Source organism: Melozone crissalis, unplaced genomic scaffold (assembly GCF_028551555.1).
Source record: "Melozone crissalis strain CALT ecotype California unplaced genomic scaffold, PUWL_Pcris_2 ptg000019l_1, whole genome shotgun sequence".
NCBI lineage: Eukaryota > Metazoa > Chordata > Aves > Passeriformes > Passerellidae > Melozone > Melozone crissalis.
This window is the reverse complement of record NW_026535797.1, coordinates 13,816,091-13,835,146: the sequence shown is the minus strand read 5'-3', so window position 1 is coordinate 13,835,146 and position 19,056 is coordinate 13,816,091. Positions and strand designations below refer to the sequence as shown.

General features: G+C 56.3%; 1 protein-coding gene across 1 annotated transcript; it reads left to right on the top strand.

Moving 5' to 3' along the window:
• The first annotated feature begins 10,457 nt into the window (after nucleotides 1-10,457).
• On the top strand, nucleotides 10,458-18,440 carry FGF8 (fibroblast growth factor 8). Its single transcript, XM_054277229.1, has 5 exons — nucleotides 10,458-10,489; nucleotides 10,574-10,610; nucleotides 12,679-12,859; nucleotides 17,073-17,179; nucleotides 18,159-18,440. Exons 1-5 carry the CDS (start codon nucleotides 10,458-10,460, stop codon nucleotides 18,438-18,440), a joined length of 639 nt encoding a protein of 212 aa, XP_054133204.1.
• Nucleotides 18,441-19,056: the final 616 nt, after the last annotated feature.

The following is a 19,056-nucleotide window of genomic DNA, read 5'->3' as shown; positions in this document are numbered from 1 at the left end:
GGGTGGTGGCAGGAGGCTTGAGGGGACAAAGCTTGTGCACCCCACTGCAGGACCAGCTCAGCTCAAGACGTGTCATGGATGCTGGCTGGTCCCCAGTGCTGCTGTAGGGAATGCTGTGGGAATTGGATGCACTCAACGCAGAGGGAGCAGTAGAGGGGCGGGAATGTGCTGGTACTACCAAGCCCCTTTCTGAGTGACTTTGGGAGGTTTGCTTCCTGCTCCCCAGCAATGTCAGAGCCTTGATGTGCTCAGCTTGGGGAGAGGGAGATAAATGCTGAAATGTCAGGAGGCTGGGAGGGGGGTTGCTCACACAGCACTTAATGGGGAAGGATGGGATTACAGGGGTCACGCTAGGTGAGCAGCTTCCTTGGTGGAGCTGATGGTATCAAAGCAGGTGCCCCCGGCTGCAAATACCTTGGGCAAACAAACAGGGCTGCCTAAGAGCAGGTGGGCTCGGGCATGGCTGGGCTGGGGGGCACTCGGTGCTCCTGGGGGGCAGGAGGCTTTCTGTGCACAGGGAGTGAGGCTGGGGCTCTGGTGTGGGGCTGCCTTGCCTTCCACGGGGTGAGGGCTAATCCAGTGGTTGTGTTTCTATGTACAGACGGGAGCTCCCCATGCCGGAGACCTAAGGGTGTGGAGGTGCCAGTACCTGGGGAGCTCAATGATGCCCCAGTCCAGGTGGCTCTAGGATTGCTCTGGGAATTGATTTGATCTGAGCATCCCCTCTCTGCTGCTTCAGGGCTCTGCATGCTGGTACAGCTGGTGATAGATCCCTCCCTGCTCTGGCAGCAGTGGGTAACCCTGCCCCTGGCTGAGCCATGCAGCAGAGGAATGGAGCTTAATGTGGAGCTCATCCTTCATGAGGGCGGCTGTGCACCCGTGGTGCCACACACCACAGCCCTCCCAAACCAGCCTGCTGCTCCTGGTGAGAGGCTCAGGCTGCTTGCTGGCTCAGGTGCAGCCTCGCTGGGCTGGGGCCTGGCTGCCTCCTCCCTCTGGGTGGCTGGGCCAGGCCAGCAGCTCCCAGAGGATGCTCTGATTTCAGAGGTCAGGTCTGAGTTGCTATTTCAGGGATGGAGGAGGAGGATGGGGAGCTGCTCTGCTGAGCGTGGCCAGGAAGTGGTTTTCCTTTTGATGCCCCAGAGGGTCCTGCCCCATCAGAGTTCTGGCTGGGTTTCAACTCTTTGTGGCTTAGACCACGGCCCCAGGGTGGCTGAGCAGCACAGCTGTGACTGTGCTGTAGGTGGGGCTGGTCCCCTGCTCCATGAGCTCCCTGTTGCTGGTTCCCACGCTGGTCCAGGCTAAAGATCTTTTTCTCTGAGTCTTGGCTGCCTGGGCTTCGAGGGAAGCAAGGGGGACACGACAGGAGATGCAGCATCCCATTATCCCGGGGTGCAGCAGCTCTGCAAAGGAGGCAGAGAGCCTTGTGGCACCCTGGTGGCAGCAGGAGTCAGAAAAAGGGCCAGCAGAGCCACCTTTAGCTGGGACTGCCCTGATGGTGGGTGTGATGGGTGTCCTCTCTCTGGAGTGTTAGCTGACTGTGCCATCCCTGCTCCATCCTGCAACAGTGGGCACGGGTACCTCTGCTAGTGCCTCAGGGAGCCAGGGCAGGCCCGGGCAGAGCTGAGGACAGATTGTAAACAAGGGAGGCAGCAGCAGGGTCTGGAAGGGCCAGGCTGCCAGTAATTCCCATCCTCTTCCCATCAATATGCCTTGCAAAGGGAAATGGTGCTGTTGCACTGTGTGGGAATGGCCTTCTCTGCTGGAAAAGGTGAAGCTCAGATCTGGTGTCATCTCCTGCATGCTGGTGCTCAGACACAAGCTGGGTCCTCCCCAGGCTGCCTCAAGTTTGTTGGGAGCTTGGATGTGGGGCTGTTCACCCACTGAGTGTTCTGTGGGAGGAGAAGAGGTTCCTCCTGCTCCCAGTTCCACGGGAGATGTCTGGATTCACACCTTGGCACAGGAGTTAGCTCATGCCCAGGGTGGTGACAGGCTGTGATAATGTGATATGCACTCGTGTCCCCAGCCCCAGTGCTGCCCAGAATGCAGGAGGGGGCCGTTTCCATGAAGGTGTTGCTGTGGCTGCTGTGGCTTTTTGTTGTGCACTAAGGGCACAGCTGGAGAAGCACGGGATAATGTTGGAGCAGGGGTTGAGTGGGTTTAAATTCACAGACACTCACAGACACCTAAAGCAGGTGCTGAAAGTGAGTGTGTTTGGGCCATGGCAGAGAGCTCCATGCAGGGCAGCCTGGGTTGAGGCTCCCTGAGCTGTCCCCACTGTCCCCTGCTGAGCCCCTGCCCAGCCACCTCACACCAGGGCAGTGCTGGCAGCTCTGTGCTCAGCACCCTCAGGTGTCCCGCCCTCCAACCCTCGAGGTGCAATCTGATCTCTCTGCTCTGGGCTGTCCCTGGCACTGCCACTACTGCCCACGTGTCCCTGCCAGCCTGGTGGCATCCAGGGAACGGGGCCTGCATGGAGCATCTGGGCAGTGTCCCAAGGGATTTAGGATCTCTCAGAGTTTTTCTCTCAGGGATGTCAGTGGCAGAGCCCTGGCCTGGATGGGCAGGATTTCCCTTCTGTGGTATCCTTGTTGGTGATTTCTGCACAGGACCTGGGTGACACCTCACACTACTCCACACCTCCATTCCCTGCTCCCCTGACAGGCTCTTGGGGAGGCACAGAGCTGCAGTGCATGAGGTCTGGGGGCTGGATAGGAAGGGTTGCTGCTGATGGGCAGAGTAGAGGATGAGGAGAGCAGAGGAGACAGGGACCTTGTCTGTGGCAGGTCTGTCCTCCTAATGCCCAGCTTACAGGGGAAGGCAGCATGGTCTGGCAGTGGGGCCTGGCCATAGGGAGGTAGGAATTTAGTTCTGGAGAAAAAAATGGAAGTAGAATGTTTGGAGAGCTCTCAAACTCCATCTGAACTCCCTGGGCATTTGCGCCTGTGCCTAGGCTGACTCCCTGCAGCCCTGACCCACCCCTGCACATCCTGGAGATGGTGTTGGCACCATGATGGCAGCTTGGGTTGTGCATGCCACGGCCACACTCCAGGGTGGCATGAAGTCCCTACCACAGCTGGAACTGGGGAGAAGCCAATTACAGACTGTCTCCAGGCTCTGGCTGTTGTTTTGCCTGTGACCGTATGTTCCCCACCTTCCCAAAACACAGAGGTCTGCAGGGCAGCACAGAGACCAGGCATGGCCTGGGCATGGAAGCTGGCAAGGGGCACAGTTCCTGTGCCAGTGGGGGCTGTAGGCTTGACAGAAGATGAAGGACTGGGCATGGATGAGGACTAGCAGGGGGTTTGGGGCAGGTCTGTGTTGTGGTGCTCCACAGAATTGTGGGGGGCTGCAGCCAAGCCTGGACAGCAGCAAGTACCACGTGTGCCCACCTCAACACTCCTGTGGGGCTCACTCCCCCTGGCCCCACTGTGTCCCCATGGCCATGTGGGGTGCCCTGGGGCCTGGCTCCTCGGGGCCAGGGTCAGGATGAGCTGAGGCTCTGCTGGGCTGGGATGTCAAAGGGGCCATAACCCTGATGTTTTGCAAACTCCTGGGGTCAGCAGTTCAGCTGCCACTGACACAGAGGCCCAGAGACACACACGGGCATTTTGGGTGGATGCTGTAAGCAAACAAACGAAGGTAGAGTTACAGTAACGTGGAGCCCCCCCGGGCCATGCTGTTGGTTTTAGGCTTAACCCCACTGCGGGCTGGGTGTAGAAGTCCTCTTCCTAAGAGGACCCAAACCCAGCCAAATTGCCTGATGGGGCTGCCTGGGAAATGAGGAAGAAAGGAACAGCATTTTGTGTCTCTGTCTCAGCTACTTGTGATGCTAAAGGAGCCACAGACCCCATCCCACAGACAGGACAGTGACACCTGGCATTGAGTGATGGCTCCCACCTTCCTGGGTGGCCAGTGGAGCCCCTGCCTCCCCAGCCTGGCTTTGACCCCCCCTTTCCCAGCCCTGCCTGATGATGTGTGCCTGGAGACCCCAGCTTGGGCTGGGGCTGCGATGCTGGGGAAGTTGTGCCAGCCAGGAATGCCTTGGGACCAGGTTTTGGAGGTGCTGCTTGTACAAGGGGGTCAGGAAGGGAGTGGAGCTGCCCAAGGCCCACGAGGACACTCATCCACATGTCCATGGGTGTGACCCCTTCCCCGTGCACGTGTCATGGCCATTCCTGGTCTGGCTCCTTGTTTGCAAACCCCTGTTCAATACAGAGCAGAATTGCACAAAAATACTCAGCCTTGGGTTTAAATTCTGCAGGGTTGGAGATGTCACCTTCTCCCTGAGCTGATGCCACGTGAACTGCCCTCGCTGGGACCCTTTGGTCTTTGTTTCTGGCTTGCCTGGCTCAAGGACTCTGTGGGGATGCCTTCCTGAGCTGGGTAGCTGCAGAGCCATCCCAGTTCCCCTCTCCTTGCAGATGGATGGGACCTGAGCATGTGCCTCCCCTGCAGTGCCCTCCACAAGGCTCTTGGTCTTGCTCAGCTCTGCCAGTCCATTACCCATGTGCCTGGCTCACCGCACGTGCTGGGTGGGGATGGCAGAGGTGAGAACAGCAGCAGCCTCAACAGACCCGAATGCAGGGGATGCTTAAAACCATTGGAAAATCCGTGTGGGAATCCATGGACCGTCCTGGATGACAGGAGGATCCTCTGCTCTGCCTGGGAGCTAGGAGTGAAGCTGCCCCAGGCTGAGCCACCCAGGCTGCCCCTGCTGTGCTGGCAGACCTGCTGTTGTGAATTGTGTGCTCTCCTCCACATGGCCCAGCCTGGATGGAAAGCAGAGCCCAGCTTTGCCTTCTCTGATCCACAGGAGCATCGCTGCCTGGGAGCCTACACGGGGCCACTCGGGGATGGTGAGGGCAATACTGACACCTGCAATTGCAGGAGCACAGACTGAAATTGTGGAAGCAAAGGCCGTGTTTCTAGAAAGCTGCTGGATAGGAGGGACAGGAGATGGTGAGGGGCAGAGGAGTCAGCTCGATTCCATGAAAGGAAGCTGTGAGAGCAGGCTGCTGAAGAGTCACCAGAGAAGGTCACACCATACAGGCTGATCCTGCACAGGGGGCTGTGACCAGAACACAGGGACAGTCTCCTGGCCCACAAAACATGCCTCAGTCTTGCTGCTAGTAATTGAATAGAGAGAAGAATTAATTGTGAGTGGGCTGTGTCTCCCCTCCCCGCTCCTCGTTTGCCCTGGGGCTGCCTTGGTGCTGTGGGTAGGGAAGACAAGGTCATTCCCATGTAACACATCCCAATGGGGTTTCGCCAAGTTCCTTCCCTTTGGGGGTGGGGGCAGGTTAATGGTGAGCAGTGGGATTGCCCCAGGCTGCTCCGTGCTGCTCAGCCATGGAGGAGCTGCTGTTGCCTCTGAAACGGCCCATTAAAGCTGCAGTGAAGGATCAGCAGGCAGGGCTGGGGGCACTGGGCCACGGGGCTGGGAAGGGTGAGGGTGGAGCGGACTAATATCCCTCTGGCTTTGCTGGGAAACCTCCATGTCTTTATTTTGGGCTGGAAAAAGTTAGTTTATGGCCAAGCATCCTCCAGGCCTGGCTGTAAAACATTACAGGATTCTGGGGTTTGTGCATTTTGGCTCTTCTTCATATGGTGTTGGAGCAGGGAGAGATGCTCAGGTATTGGGCAGCGCTGCCTGCACTTCAGTGTCCCCACCTTTGTGACCCCCAGCCTCTGGCTAACCCTCAAGCCTGCTGCCTACACTGTCTGTCACCTTTCAGAGTCCCCAGGCAACTGCTCTGAGCCTGTCTGAGCGCTCTGCACCTGCAGAGAGGAGCTCTCCTCGCCCTCTGGGGGCTCGGCGCTGCCGAGTGCTGCTGCAGGTACTGCTCTCCTCCATCGCTCGGGATTAGCGCTGTGCTCCTGCCTCTGTCCCTGCCTGCAGGGAACTCTGCCTCTCGGCCTTTCTCTGTGAGTGACAGCAACGTCCTGGCTGCTTCTCCACCTGATAGTTTCCCCTGAAACTCTCCCCTGGTAGTTCCCCCTACTTGAAAGAGGTATTCAAGGCAAAACTCCTGTTGGTGTTTTGCTGGCATCCCCTCACTCCAAATTCTCCTACATTCCTCTTATGATGTGAACTCCCTGTTTGCCAGGAGCCCTTGTCTCCATTCAGCCCAGTTTGGACTGCTTGCCCCTAAAGCTGCAGTTGGTGTTGTTTTCCTTGTCTCTGCCTTTCTGGAAGAAGGGGTGCTAGTGGAGAGGTTTAGGCTGATGCTCCTTGCTGGCTTTGGTCTCTTGTGGGGAGCAGGAGCTGACACCGCTGTTTGTCATCCTGCACAGGGTGTATGTGGGCCATTTCTGGCTAGAACTGGGCCAGACAGGGATGGTAAAGAAGCAGGCAGGAAGCTGGAGGTGGAATCTGGCTCTGTTCTGCAAATGTGCTAAAGGAGATCCTGGAACAGAGAAGGGATGGTGCTGGGGTGGCCCTGGGCTGGGGGGTGCCGTGCTGAGCATCACAAGGGGAATGGGAAGAGCTTTCTTCAGCACCTGCTGTGCTCTCTCCAGTCCCTGCTGTACAAGGGCACAGACCCCTCCCAGGGTCTCACAGCCCCTCACCTGCTGCTCCTTCCATATCAAAGCCTCTCCTGATCTGCTTCCTGTCTTATCTCAGTCTAGGCTGCTCCAGGAGCTGCGTCCACACTCCCCAGCTGCCAGGAGGTTCTGTGTCGGATGAAGGAGGTGGGCAAAGTTTGAGACCAAACCTGGACCCCAGCCAGGCTGGATCAGGTGCCTCTGTGTCCTGTTCCTCTCTCAGCTCCTGCTTCTTGGTGTTGTAGCCCTGTGGCTGCACCATGGTACCCTGAGCTTTGTGGGGAAGGGGATGGGAGGGCTGCAGCTCACATCTCTGCTGCTAATGCTTCATCTGCAGCGTTTAACATCCCTCATGAACATGAACATGAGCTCTTCTCTGAAGGAAAACCCTTCTGTACCTGACCAGTCTAAGCAGGGTCCCAGTTCTGCAGGGCAATGGAGCAGAGGGGCAGCAGAACAAGATCTGGTGGGACCATGCTGGTAAGCCTCTTCCAGGGATCACAGCCCAATGGCTGCTTGGTGTGCTGGGGGCACAGCAGCCCCCCAGGCCTTTCTGCCACAAAGAGCTTTCCTCCACCATCCCCACAGCAGTTTGGCTGAAGCCCAGCTGGTCTCAGGAGCACAGGGCTGGAGTTTCTCTTCTCCCCAGGAGAGCCAGACAAGCCATTTAGCCTTGTGCCAGGGGATGGAGGGGACCCTCACCCTGTGGACCAGGGGGCTTATCTCAGACGGCCTGTGAAGGAGCTGACAGGAGGCAGATTTCCCTTGTTCTGCCTGGCATGGGAGAGAGCCTATCCAAAAAGGTTTTTTTACTTAAAAACAAAAGGAGGTAGGGGTGTCACTCTTGATGCAAACACAGGTGGGCTGGGAAGCACCAAGGGAAGAAGGCAAATGCCTCTGTGCAGGCCCCCCTCTTCCCTGCAAGGAGCAGACTGTGGCCACGATCGAAGGCAGCAGCAGAGGTGGAGTGAGCCCAGCAGCCGTGATGCTGCCTGTCCCTGGCTGCTGTCACTGACCTGCTCGTTCCTTTTCCCTTCCCAAAGGTGGGCTGGGATGGGGGCTGTGGAGGCTCTGGCTGTAGGCCTGAGGATGGCTGACAGGAGCGTCGTCTGTCATCCCCTGTCAGCAAAGTGTGGCCACCCCTGCGTGATCCCACACTGGCTGGATTTTACAGCCATGACTGGCACTTGAGCCTGTTTGCTGAGGGCAGGGGGCACACGGGACTGTCAGCTTGCAGCTGCCTCTGACCCCGCACAGGACTCCATAAATCTCCCAGTTTAAGGCAGTCTGGGCTGTTCTGGAAATGGTGCCATTGAGTGGACTGTGGTGTGCAGGGTAACATGTGCCTGCCTGATCCCCTACCCGCCAGGGATAACGTAGAGGTGGCCACTGGTGAAGGAGAGCAGCATCTGGCAAATAGACTGAATTCCTTGATTTTTTAATATATAAAAAAGTACAGATTGCCTGAATTTAGAGCATCAGGAGTGTCTGGTGTTTCCTGCTCTGGTTTTCCTTAGACAGTGCAGAGAGGTGAATAGGAGGAACCACCTCACCTGTGCTGTGGTACATCAACAGTTCACACAGCTCAGCCTGGAGGGTTTTTCTCCTGACCATGTGCTGTACTGATGAGCTGAGTGTGTGAATGTGTCGTGCCCTTGGAAACCAGCTCCTGCTTCTGCTGAGCACCTTCAGTGCCTGTTCCTAGTGCTCCTAAATGCTTCCAGTTAAATGCTGGTTTGGCCCAAGTCTTCTTCCTACACATAGGAAACCTCCTAGAAACATCTTTTTGCACCAAAAAAAAAAGGGAAGGAAAATGAACAATGAACCAAATTTTGGGTTAATTTTGGCCAGCACAAGGCAGTTGGTCATCCTGTGCTGTACTGGGTTTTTTAATACTGATGCAGGGACTATTTTCTCCTTGGGCCCTGTGGGGTCAGTCCAGTGACGGGCCAGTGCCCAGGCTCCCCTGCCTGCCTGCAGTTCCCCTCAGCAGTGAGGATGCTGAGCAAGATCAGGTGAGAACCCTGGGGTATCCATCCCCAGAAGTGACAGCAGGCAGAGTTTTGGGGAGACACGTTGTGTGGCGGGGAGAGGTGTTGGTGCACTTGTGTCTAGGGCTGTTGGGGAAGCAGCCTGAGCGAGGGGGAAAATGCACAGGCTGAGTGTCAGTGTGCATGTGAGAGAGAGAACTGTGGCTGCAGCTGGTGTGATCGTGTGTGAGGCAGAGGGTTGTATTTTGTGGGTAGGGGTAAGCAAAGCAAAGCGAGGATGGCTGTGCTGGGGGGTGCAGAGTGTGTGAGGGGTGCGAGTGAGGAGGAGGGCACCTCAGGGGGAAGGCTGCACGTATGTGCCAGCTGTGTGTGTGTGAAAGGGACTGTGTGCCTGTGTGCAGCCTGCCTGTGTGCCTGCATGGCTGTGCGTGTGCAGGAGGGCTGCACAGGCATGTGTGGGGCCGTGTGCGGGGCCATGTGTGTGTGCGGGGCTCTGTGCATGTGTGGGGCTGTGTGTGTGTGAGCAGGGCTGTGAGTGTGGGGGGTTGTGTGTGTGTGCGGGCAGGCCGTGCACGCGTGTGTGTGAGTGTGGCTGTGCATGTGCGGGGCTCTGTGTGTGTGTGGGGCTGTGTGTGTGTGTGTGTGAGCAGGGCTCTGTGCGTGTGCGGGGCTGTGTATGCGGGGCTGTGTGTGGGGCTGCGTGTGTGTGTGTGAGTGTGGCTGTGCTTGTGCGGCGGGGCAGCCGCCGCGCTGTCACTCAGGGGCGGCTGACAGGAGCTGCCTCTCCAGCGGCGGCAGATAGCGCTGATTGCTGATTCGAGGAAGCAAAATAGCAATTGTAATTATGGGCTCTGATAAGATAAAGGAGGGCGCGGGGAGCGCGGGGACCGGCAGCGGGGCACGGCCGGCAAATTAGCAGCTGTCACTCAGCGCCGAGCAGGCGGCGCCGGCCCCGGCCCCGGCCAGGTACCGGCCCCGGGGGCCGCCCGCCGCAGCCCCGCCGCAGCCCCCGCCCCGGTGCGCAACAGGTGGCGGGGCCGGGAGGGCCGGGGCTCGCCGGAACAATGCAGCCCTCGGCGGCCCTGCCCGGGCTGCGGGGCTGAGCCCCGTCCCGCCGCCGCCGCCGCCCGGCCCCATGGCCCCGCAGCGCCGGCCCTGAGGGCGCCCGCCCGCTCTACAAGGTAAGCGCCCGGCGGGGATGCTCGCGGAGAAATCGGGGGCGTCCCGCTCCCCAGCCCGGTTGCGGAATTTGCTCAGCCTCACTCCTTCTCGAAACTCCGGCCCCCTCCATCCCCCTCCTCCGGTAATCCTTTTAATGTCTGGCACGTCCCGGGAGGGCTCGCCCGCCCGCTCCCAATCCACAACGCGCCCGCGGAGCGGCGAACCCCCAGCGGGGGGAACGGCGTCCCCGACCCACCCTCCGAGCCCTTAAACCCCGTTTTACGGATGGGGAAACTGAGGCACGGGCTGGGGAGGGAGTCCCGCCGACCACTGGCCGCGGAGCCCGGCCCTTAGTGGGAGCCCCAAGCCCCGGCGACACCTGGCCCGCCGCTCGCTTCGCTTCGGCAGGTATCGCCGGGACCGGGAAGGGAGCCGGGGTCCGGCCGGGCTTCCCCGTGGCGGCTGCCGCCCCCCGGCCGCGCCCGCCCCCGCCGTCGGGGCTGCGGGTCGGCTTCGGCTCCCGCGGCGGCAGCGGGGCCGCGGAGCGGGCGGGGGGCTCCCCGCGGCAGGGAGCGCCCCGGGGCTGGCCGGGCGGAGGGGCCGCCGGGCCTTTCCCCTCTGTAGCCGCTTGTGCCTTCCTTTCTTTGGGGCTCGGACGTGCCGGCAGAGCGAGAGGAACCGAGGACCCGAGACAGCGCCGCGTCCCCCGGGCGCTCCCCGCCGCCGCCGGGCCCCCGGCCCCGCATCGGCGCCGCGATGGACCCCTGCTCTTCGCTCTTCAGCTACGTGTGAGTAGCGGCAGCCACAGCCCTCCCGCCCCGCGCCCGCAGCCCCCCCGGCTCACACTTCTCTCCCGCTTCTCCCCCTGCCAGGTTAATGCACTTGTTCGTCCTCTGCCTGCAAGCCCAGGTAAGCGCCCGCCGGGCTGCCCGGCTTTGTTCGCCCCGCGGGGATGGGGGTGCCCCGCCGCCGCCGAGCGGCTGGGCAGGGAGTGAGACAGGGAAGAGGAGCAGTTTAAAACCCCGGAGACAAAAGTTGCCTGGTTGTAAAAAGCCGGAGCCGAGGGGGGACCCCACCTTTCCCGGGACGCAAAATAAGGTGTGGGGGACTCCGGCTGCGAGGCAGAGAGTACCGAGATTTCAAGGAGATACGCAGGGTTATCTTAAAGTAGCTTTAATTCCTGTCCCCCCGACCTCTAATTACACTGCGGATACCCCCGTCCCTCTGCTTCGTTTTTTCCCCCCCATATTGCTTCATCCAAAAAAAAAATGAAGCAGAATTTAAAAAAGGAAAAGAAACCCTGCAAAAGCCCTTAGTAAAAAGCGCAGGTTTTGATTCAGCTTAAAAGTGTCAGACTTTAGCATCGCTGGTTTGTATCGGCAGAGACAGAAGTGACATGAATAGATTAAACGTCCCGGGCAGAGCTTGTGCAACACCCGCATACCAGCAGGCACGCGTCGCTGGGAGCGGTGCGCCTCCAAACCGGGGTGAAGCCCCCCTTCCCCCTGAGATTACAGGTGCAGAAGCTTTGTTTAAAATGCCCTTCTAAGCTACTTTTAAAAATTATTGTTATTTTCCTGGAAGCTTGGGGGAGAAAAAAAAAATGGACTTTCCAGCTGAAAAGTGAAGGGAGTGGGGCACTGGGATTGTGCAGTTGTATAAAAACATAGCTGTAATATTTTGGAGTATGAGATGGAGACCAAATAGCAGCATGGCTAATGACCTCTCCTCCACATGGTACCCTCATCAGAGCTGGGGAGAGAATCCTGCTGCATTATCCAAAACCCTTCTATAGGAAACACACATGCACAGGCAGAAGCAGAGGGAGAGAGATGACATTGTCAAGGGGAGATATCTCTATAAAGCTGGCTTTGGAGAGCAGCGGCTTTTGCTTTTATTGTGGTTTTCTGTTGTTGTTTAAGACAGGAGGAAATCTTCCCATTTGACGTGGGGGTGGTGGGGGGTAGCCCCAGCCTTCTGATGTTGAAAGGAGTGATCTCCTAACATTTGCTCAGAATACATCTTTATAAATGTCAGGGAGCAGCGAAACTTTCCAGACTTAAAAGAGGGATTTGAGACGAGGGGGGAAAAAGACTTCTGTGCCAGCTCGCGAGCTGGGGCTGAGGGGGGAGCAGGTTTGGCCGCTCGTGAAAATCATTCAAAGCCCAGGAGCAGCAGTGTCGGGTCTGGAGAGGATGGGCTCAGCTGCGGCTCGGGACTAAAGGGCTCGGTGTGCGGGGGCCAGGGATGACCCCGTGCTGGCCGCAAACAGCTGAGAGGGGATGAGAGCTGTGTATGCTCGGGTAGCATGTTGATATCCTTGGGCTCTTATACCACTAAATACCTGTGCTGGGCTATGGTTTTCTTGTAATTCTTATGCTTCATAGTTCCATCATCTCTGTGAACTTTGTGTTTGAAGAGCTTAATAAGTGGGGTACTTGGGAGCAAATAGAGAGCCTGAGACCCAGAGGACAGGCAGCTGTTGAAACTGTTGGGGTGTGTGCCCGGGGCATCTGGAGCCGTAGTGTGCTCCTGCAGAGGTGAGAGAGGTGTGGGATGAGAGCATCAGCTCCTTGAGAGGACAACACAGTGCTGTCCTGTATGTCCCACCTTGATCCCCTCCAGCTCCCAGCCTTGATGCCCATCTCAAGGTACCCCAGTCCCAGTCAGGACCCACCGAGTCCTGGAGGGGCCTCTGGGGTCACCAAGCCCTGTTCTGCTCCCGAGCTACCAGCACCTCTGCTTAGGGCATGTCTGGAGAGGGCACAGCTCTCTACAGGGCTCTGGTCACTGTGTCCCCGAGCTTAATGCTCCTTCTCCTGGAGACACTTTGATGGCACAGGAGGCAGCGCCGCGGTCCTGGCTCCTGGCCTCCCGTAAAGCCCAGCTGGAGGCCAGCGATCTCAGCTCAGCCCGCTTGCCCCGCTGAGGAGTAGAGATTATAATGGTGTGTTGTATATTTTTTAATTTCCTAAAGGTAACTGTTCAGTCCCCACCTAATTTTACACAGCATGTGAGGGAGCAGAGCCTGGTGACAGATCAGCTCAGCCGGCGGCTTGTCCGGACCTACCAGCTGTACAGCCGGACCAGCGGGAAACATGTGCAGATCTTGGACAACAAGAAAATCAATGCGATGGCAGAGGATGGGGATGTGCACGGTAAGGACACGCCATGGGGGGAGCTGGGGAGGTGTTCTCAGCCCAGCGTGGCGATTGATGATTTCCGTCCTGTTTGTTAGCCAGAAATCGTTAAAATCGTTCGGCTTGTGGGGGCTTGTAAGAGGAGAACATAGGGGTCAGTAATCAGCAGCTGTGTGATTCAAGGTGAGGGCAGGTTCCCTGTGCCAGGGGAGGGGACCAGTTCTTGAAGGATAGGCTCTGCTTCTTTCCCTTTAATTCTCAGTTTGCACCTGACTCAGTGGGCTTGGGGCTGTGGCATCCTGAGCATCATAAGGCATTTTATCCCAGCTCTTTGCAGGGATGGGAATCCCTGAGACTTTCTTTTGAAAGAGAAATGTAAAGTAAATTTGAAAAAGCGGAGGCAGGGTGGAGAAAGGGAATGACTGCTTTGGAAGCCTTCCCTGATCTAGGCCTGTCTAAAGTGGCATTTTCCTGTCCCATCCCTTCCTTCTCAAAACAAATCACGGAGAAATGGTCAGCGAGGCAGTCAGCTGCAGGCAGAGATGCTGCCGTGTCTCCAGAGACAAAGCAGGGACTCTGCAAGCGTGAGAGCCTGCGCTCTGCCGTGGCCCCTCTGCATCACCCTGCACCCCCTCCCCAAAACCTCCACCCTCTCTGGGGCCAGGGGACCGGTCCCTCTGCTGGGGACTCTCGAAGCCCAGATACTTTGATCGTGTGAGCTCCTGATGTGTTGGGCTGGTCGGATGCAGCGCCAGGGTCAGTGAGTGGGGCCGGCTGCGGGAGGCCTGGTGCTGCACCCGGGGCAGGGAAGTGCCTGTGTTCTTGTGCACTGCACACAGGTATCACAACTGATCCTCTTCGCCATCAGCTGCATTTTCCCTTTCTTCCTTGGCTAGATTAGTATAAATATTCTTTTCTTTGCCTTTCTGGTTTTTGGGGGCTATTTCTTCATTTTGCTTTGGCTGAAAATTCCAAGCTGGGCATTATCAGTGCAAGCGCAGTGCAGGTTCCATGTGATGTTCCATACATCCAGAATTAATCTTGCAAATGAATTATTCCCATCCTGGAGCAGCTCTAACTTGAAAGGGCAGTAGCTAATTTCTGAAGCCAAAAAAAGAAAATCCCATCTTGTTTTAGACCTCTAACGCCTGGATTTTAAAAACCAGTTAGTGCATATTTAAATAACAACCAGGTTTAAATACGGCCAGAAGGAGGGGACTGGTGGTGGCTTGAAAAACTCTATTAAAATGTAATAAAAAAAGGTTAAGCATTTGAAGAGCTAAGGAGGAAAATGAAGACTGATCTAAACCAGAAAGAGAACAAGCAGTTTTTCAGATGTAAAGTTTTAAAAGAGTTGCAAGTCTGTAAATGTTAAAATAGAGGTTCAGGATTGTTCTGTATGAATCTCTAGGGAGGCCCCCATGTCTGGAAGAACTATTAAAACGCTTCTTACTTTCACCTTTTTTAACATTTCCTGAATACTTTCTCCTCTTCGCAGTCCAGTTGGGGGATCAAGTGTGTCTCGCTGCATTTTTTCAGCGTTTACGTAGCCACTTTCCCTTCAAAGTTTGAGCATGAAACATAATTTTACTGGGATAAATCTGTCACTTAAATGAAAGAATAGAGTTGAAAACGTTAAGCCTCCCCCCTTCCCCAAAAGAGGAAGGGGAAAAAAAAAAAGGAATCCCCCCAAATGTTATTTAGAAATCCACTTTTGTAGCAAAGATCCCCCCTCCCCAAGCCCTTCTTTCTGCTTCTTTCTTTTTTTTTTTTTTTGGTCTCATTTTTGGGGGTGGGCATGTAAAAGGGGTTGATTTATTTTCGCAGATGACCCCTTTCCCCACGCTGACATTTTTACAGCCGACTTAACATCGAGTCTGGTGTTTTCAGTTATTTGTCTTAATTGTCAATATTTGATTGACTTTTTTTAATTCTAAGGGAAGGCAGGAGGCTGGTGCAGCCCAGCTTGTCCCTCCCAGGCTGTGCTTGCCACCAAGAAAACCACTGCCAGCTGCAGCTGGGACTCGACCCCACGAGTGGCTGGAGACACCAGCACAGCTCTCTGCCCGCTTGCTGATTTCTGTCTCTGCCCAGGGTTTTCTGTGGGTTGGGGCTGGAGTTTGCAGGGTTCACAGGTGGCCTGCAAGGGTCTAGGGGTGCAAGTCCCAGGGGCCAGGTTGTCTTCATCCTCTGTGGATAAGGGGTCTGGAGCGACACATGGGCTGGGCTCGTGCAGGCCAGCAAACCCGTCTGGTGGCTGTAAATCACAGCTGCCCTTTGGGGAAAAAAAAAAAAAAGAGAAAAGTCCAAAAGAGAAGCAATGTGCATCTTTAAAGCAGGGTTTTGTGCTCACTGGGGCCAAGGCCTCCCCACTCCCTCCCTCCCTCTATCCCTCTTCATGCCTCCCTTCCTCCCTCCCTCCCAGCTCTTTCTATCTCTCAGAGAGAAAAATCAATTCTCCTCAAACCTTTTACTGCCTCCAAGATCAATTCCACCCCTTTCCCCAATATAGATAAATAGGGGGTCACTGTCTCAGTGCTTTGTTTGCAGAGTGCCATCGCTCCCGTGGGTGGTTTTGGGGATGCTAGGTGCCTGTCAGGCTCTGGGCATTGATCAGCACAGCCTGGAGTTCACTCTGCCCAAATTTCTTGTCTCTGAGTTCAATCTGTGCCTGTCTAGGAGTAGGGGGGTGTGAGTGCTTGGTAGCCTGGGGACAAGAGATGCTGCAGGGTGATATTGACAGGAGGGGGTGCAGGGAGGGGGTGCATGCATGCCCATCAAGCTTGGCCTGTCTAACAGCACCAAATCAGTTGGCCCCAGCAAATTTGGGGATGACCTTTCCATTGGTCAGCTCAGCAGCTGCCAGTACTGCCTGCTTGCTGTCCCCACCCTTGGTGCCATTGACCTCAGTAGCATCTGTCATAAGATGCAGAGTTGAGGCACTGCAGAGACAGAAAGGCATTTGCCCCTAGCCCAGGGTGTGATTTAGGCTCAGTTTAACTTGTGTGTGCACCCACAGCCTCCTTCTGCCGTTCAAAGCATCCTCCTTCAGAGCCTCCCATTCCAGGGCCACATCACTGCCCTCGCTGGGCCTTGCTGGAGGCTGAGCATCCTGGGGTAGAGATGTGCAAGCTGCAGTGAGCTGCAGCCCTGAGAAACTAAGCAGCCCTTGTGAAAGGAATCAGAGAGGATAAATAAGGCATCAATGGACTTAAAGCCAAAATAAGAGTGTAAGCTTGGAACCTTTGCGGCCTGTCCTCTGATTGCCTTGCTGGATAGCACTTACAGTACTGTGGGCTGATGCTGGACAAGAGGTGATGGGGCAGTCACAGCTGGCTTTTCAGCATCGTGGGGGATTCTTGGGTGCTTGGCACAGCACAGACCTTTTGAGGTGCAAACAGGTAGCCACCATTTCCAGCGGGGCTTGCTCTGGGGACAGCAGCTGCAGGAGCGGGAGGAAGGATGTCCTGTCCCCATCCTCCCCCCTCCCTGGGAATGGATGGGCTCTGGGGCTTGGCTTCCCAGGGTGAAGGCAGGGAGGGAAGGTGACAGGTCTATTTATAGGCGGCCCATCGACCCAGCAATTTGCATAGCTCCTTCGGAAGTGGATCGATGCCTCCATTAAAAAACTGAGCCCAAATCAATACGCCCTCTCGACTCGTGCAAAGGTGAAAGGCATTAAAAGGGTGCCTGTACCCTTCACGCCTCCCCTGCCAGCTGCAAAGTCACTGCTCCTCCTGCAGCCCTGGCCTGGCAGAGGGACACGGAGCGCGGTCCCCTGGGCTGGGACAGCTGGCAGCACACTGTGCACTTCCAGAAGGTGCTGTCTGGCTCTTGCCCACAGGCACACCCAGACTTGCCCAGTTTCAGGGCAGCTGCCTTGTTCTCTGCCACCCCTGCCCACTGCCCTGCATCCATCCGGGGCACCTCTGTGACACCTGAACCACCGAGCCCTATGGAGCTGGGTAAAACAGAGCTACTCCCCATCCAGCACAGCTCAAGGTGGCAAAGGGACACGTCCAGGGTCATGCAGGGACAGAGGGGCAAGTTAAGGGGGAGGGGGGACAGGCTGGATCTTAACCTCATGTCCTGATTTTGGGGTTCTCTGGCCCAGCTGCCAGAGATCAGGTGCCTGCAGTGCCCAGCATCAGGCTGCATTGCTGGGATCTCCTTACCTGTGCCAGCCCTATCCCACGGCCCCTCTGACCTGCCTCCCTCCCTCTCTCCCCAGCCAAGCTCATCGTGGAGACAGACACCTTTGGGAGCCGCGTGCGCATCAAGGGGGCAGCCACTGGTTTCTACATCTGCATGAACAAGAAGGGGAAGCTGATTGGCAAGGTAGGGTGCAGGGGTATGGGCAGGGCAGGGGACCTGAGTGGGGACTGCCCAGAGAGGAGCTCTGCCTTTTGGGGCAGGGGAAAAGCCGTCCTGCAGCCTGAGGGGGAGCAAGAGAGGTGGGCGGGTGCCCTGTGGGGCACATTCCTTCTATCTCTCGGAACAAATAGGCGGATTGCTGCTCTATTCTCCACGATTACATGGTACAAGTGCCAGGAATGTTAAGATGCTCCATGGGGCTGGCCCCAAGGCCAGACCCCACCACCCACTGGTTTGTCATGCAGTTTCTGTGCCTTGATGCCCCTTCCCGTGGTGGGGGGGCTGGACATGCAAAATCCCTCCAGACCAGTGATTATCTGCAAGGATTTTCCACGGCAGCTGCTTCCTGGGGGCTGCCCCATGTGGGTCCCTCTCTAGTCCTGCTACTGCCCATCATGGGGGGAGCTCAGTTCTTGGCTACCCCCTGCTCCCCCCACCATCTGAGGGCACCATCACCACTGACCTTGTGTCACTCCTGCTGCCATTCAATGCTCCTTGGTGCCCCTCTTCTATTAAAGACCCCAGGAGGACGGGATGGGCAGGTGAATTGGGATGGAGAGTTTGCTTATGGTTACATCCATAAGCACAGATAGGGAGGCTGAAGTTCCCTTGTGAATGTGGGGGAAGTTAAGGCTGGGATGTTCCTCCATAGATGGGGTGGAAGTTAAGGCTGGGATGTCCCCCCATGGATGTGGTGGAAGTTAAGGCTGGGACCAGCTGGACTGGTACAAAAGCAGCAGCGAGCAGTGTTTGTGTCACGATGCCTCCTCCCTGCAGCTTGTTAGGGAAAAGCACATTTTGGGCAATTCTGACTTGTGGGAGAAGTGAGCCTTTGGTTGCCCCCGAGTTCTGCAGCCAGCATTCAGCGCAGGGTGGGGCAGTGAGAAGCAGCCCTCTGAGAAAGTGCCCGTTGCTTAAATCTCTGCTCCTGTCCCCTTGTCAGAGCAACGGCAAAGGCAAGGACTGCGTCTTCACGGAGATCGTGCTGGAGAACAACTACACGGCGCTGCAGAACGCCAAGTACGAGGGCTGGTACATGGCCTTCACCCGCAAGGGCCGCCCCCGCAAGGGCTCCAAGACCCGGCAGCACCAGCGTGAGGTGCATTTCATGAAGAGGCTTCCCAAGGGCCACCAGACCACCGAGCCCCACAGACGCTTTGAGTTCCTCAACTACCCCTTCAACCGGAGAAGTAAAAGGACTAGAAACTCCAGAGCGGGCCCTTGATGTGCCTGCCCCGCCTCCTCTGCCTGCATCTCTCCTGGAGGATGCTCCTCTGAGCTTGGTGGACTATATGTAGAGACTTTCCCATATGGGTATTAAAGAAAACAAAAAAAAAGAAAAAAAGGGAGGGGGGAGGATAAAAAAGATTACCCGCTCTAGTTGTTGGTACTTTTGGGGGGGGTGTTTGGTTTTTACAAAAAAAAAGAAAAAAAAAAGAAGAAAAAAATGAGAGAGGCTCTATTTTTGTACTCCAGCTTTAAAAGTAATGAAACATTCAAAGACTGGTGAAGGGAGAAGAGCCCTTCACTTAGAAATGTTCTAGTCTGTTTGGGGTTGCGCTTTATTTTGTAATATTTTTTTTTTTGTAGCTCTAGAGGGAAAGGAGTTAAAAAATCATGTTTAAAACAAACAAGCAAAAAACCATAGAAATCCAAATCTGGAAGCGATGTGCTACTTAAATGAACTGAGCTAATGCTGTGCTTGCTGGAGAAGATGGAGAAGCTGGAAAGCAGCAAAGAGGAGGGGATGTGTTTTGGAGGTGGTTGGAGGCCTCCTCGGTGGTTTCTGCAGCCTGGGTGATGTGGGCACCCTGCCAGTGGGGGCTGACTGTGACGCCTGG

Excerpts from the sequence above, each read along its gene's own strand:
- FGF8 (XM_054277229.1), top strand. The coding sequence starts at position 10,458 with ATGGACCCCTGCTCTTCGCTCTTCAGCTACGT. Across the intron at positions 10,611-12,678 it reads TCCTCTGCCTGCAAGCCCAG|GTAACTGTTCAGTCCCCACC; the intron begins GTAAGCGCCCGC and ends AATTTCCTAAAG. Across the intron at positions 12,860-17,072 it reads AGAGGATGGGGATGTGCACG|CCAAGCTCATCGTGGAGACA; the intron begins GTAAGGACACGC and ends CTCTCTCCCCAG.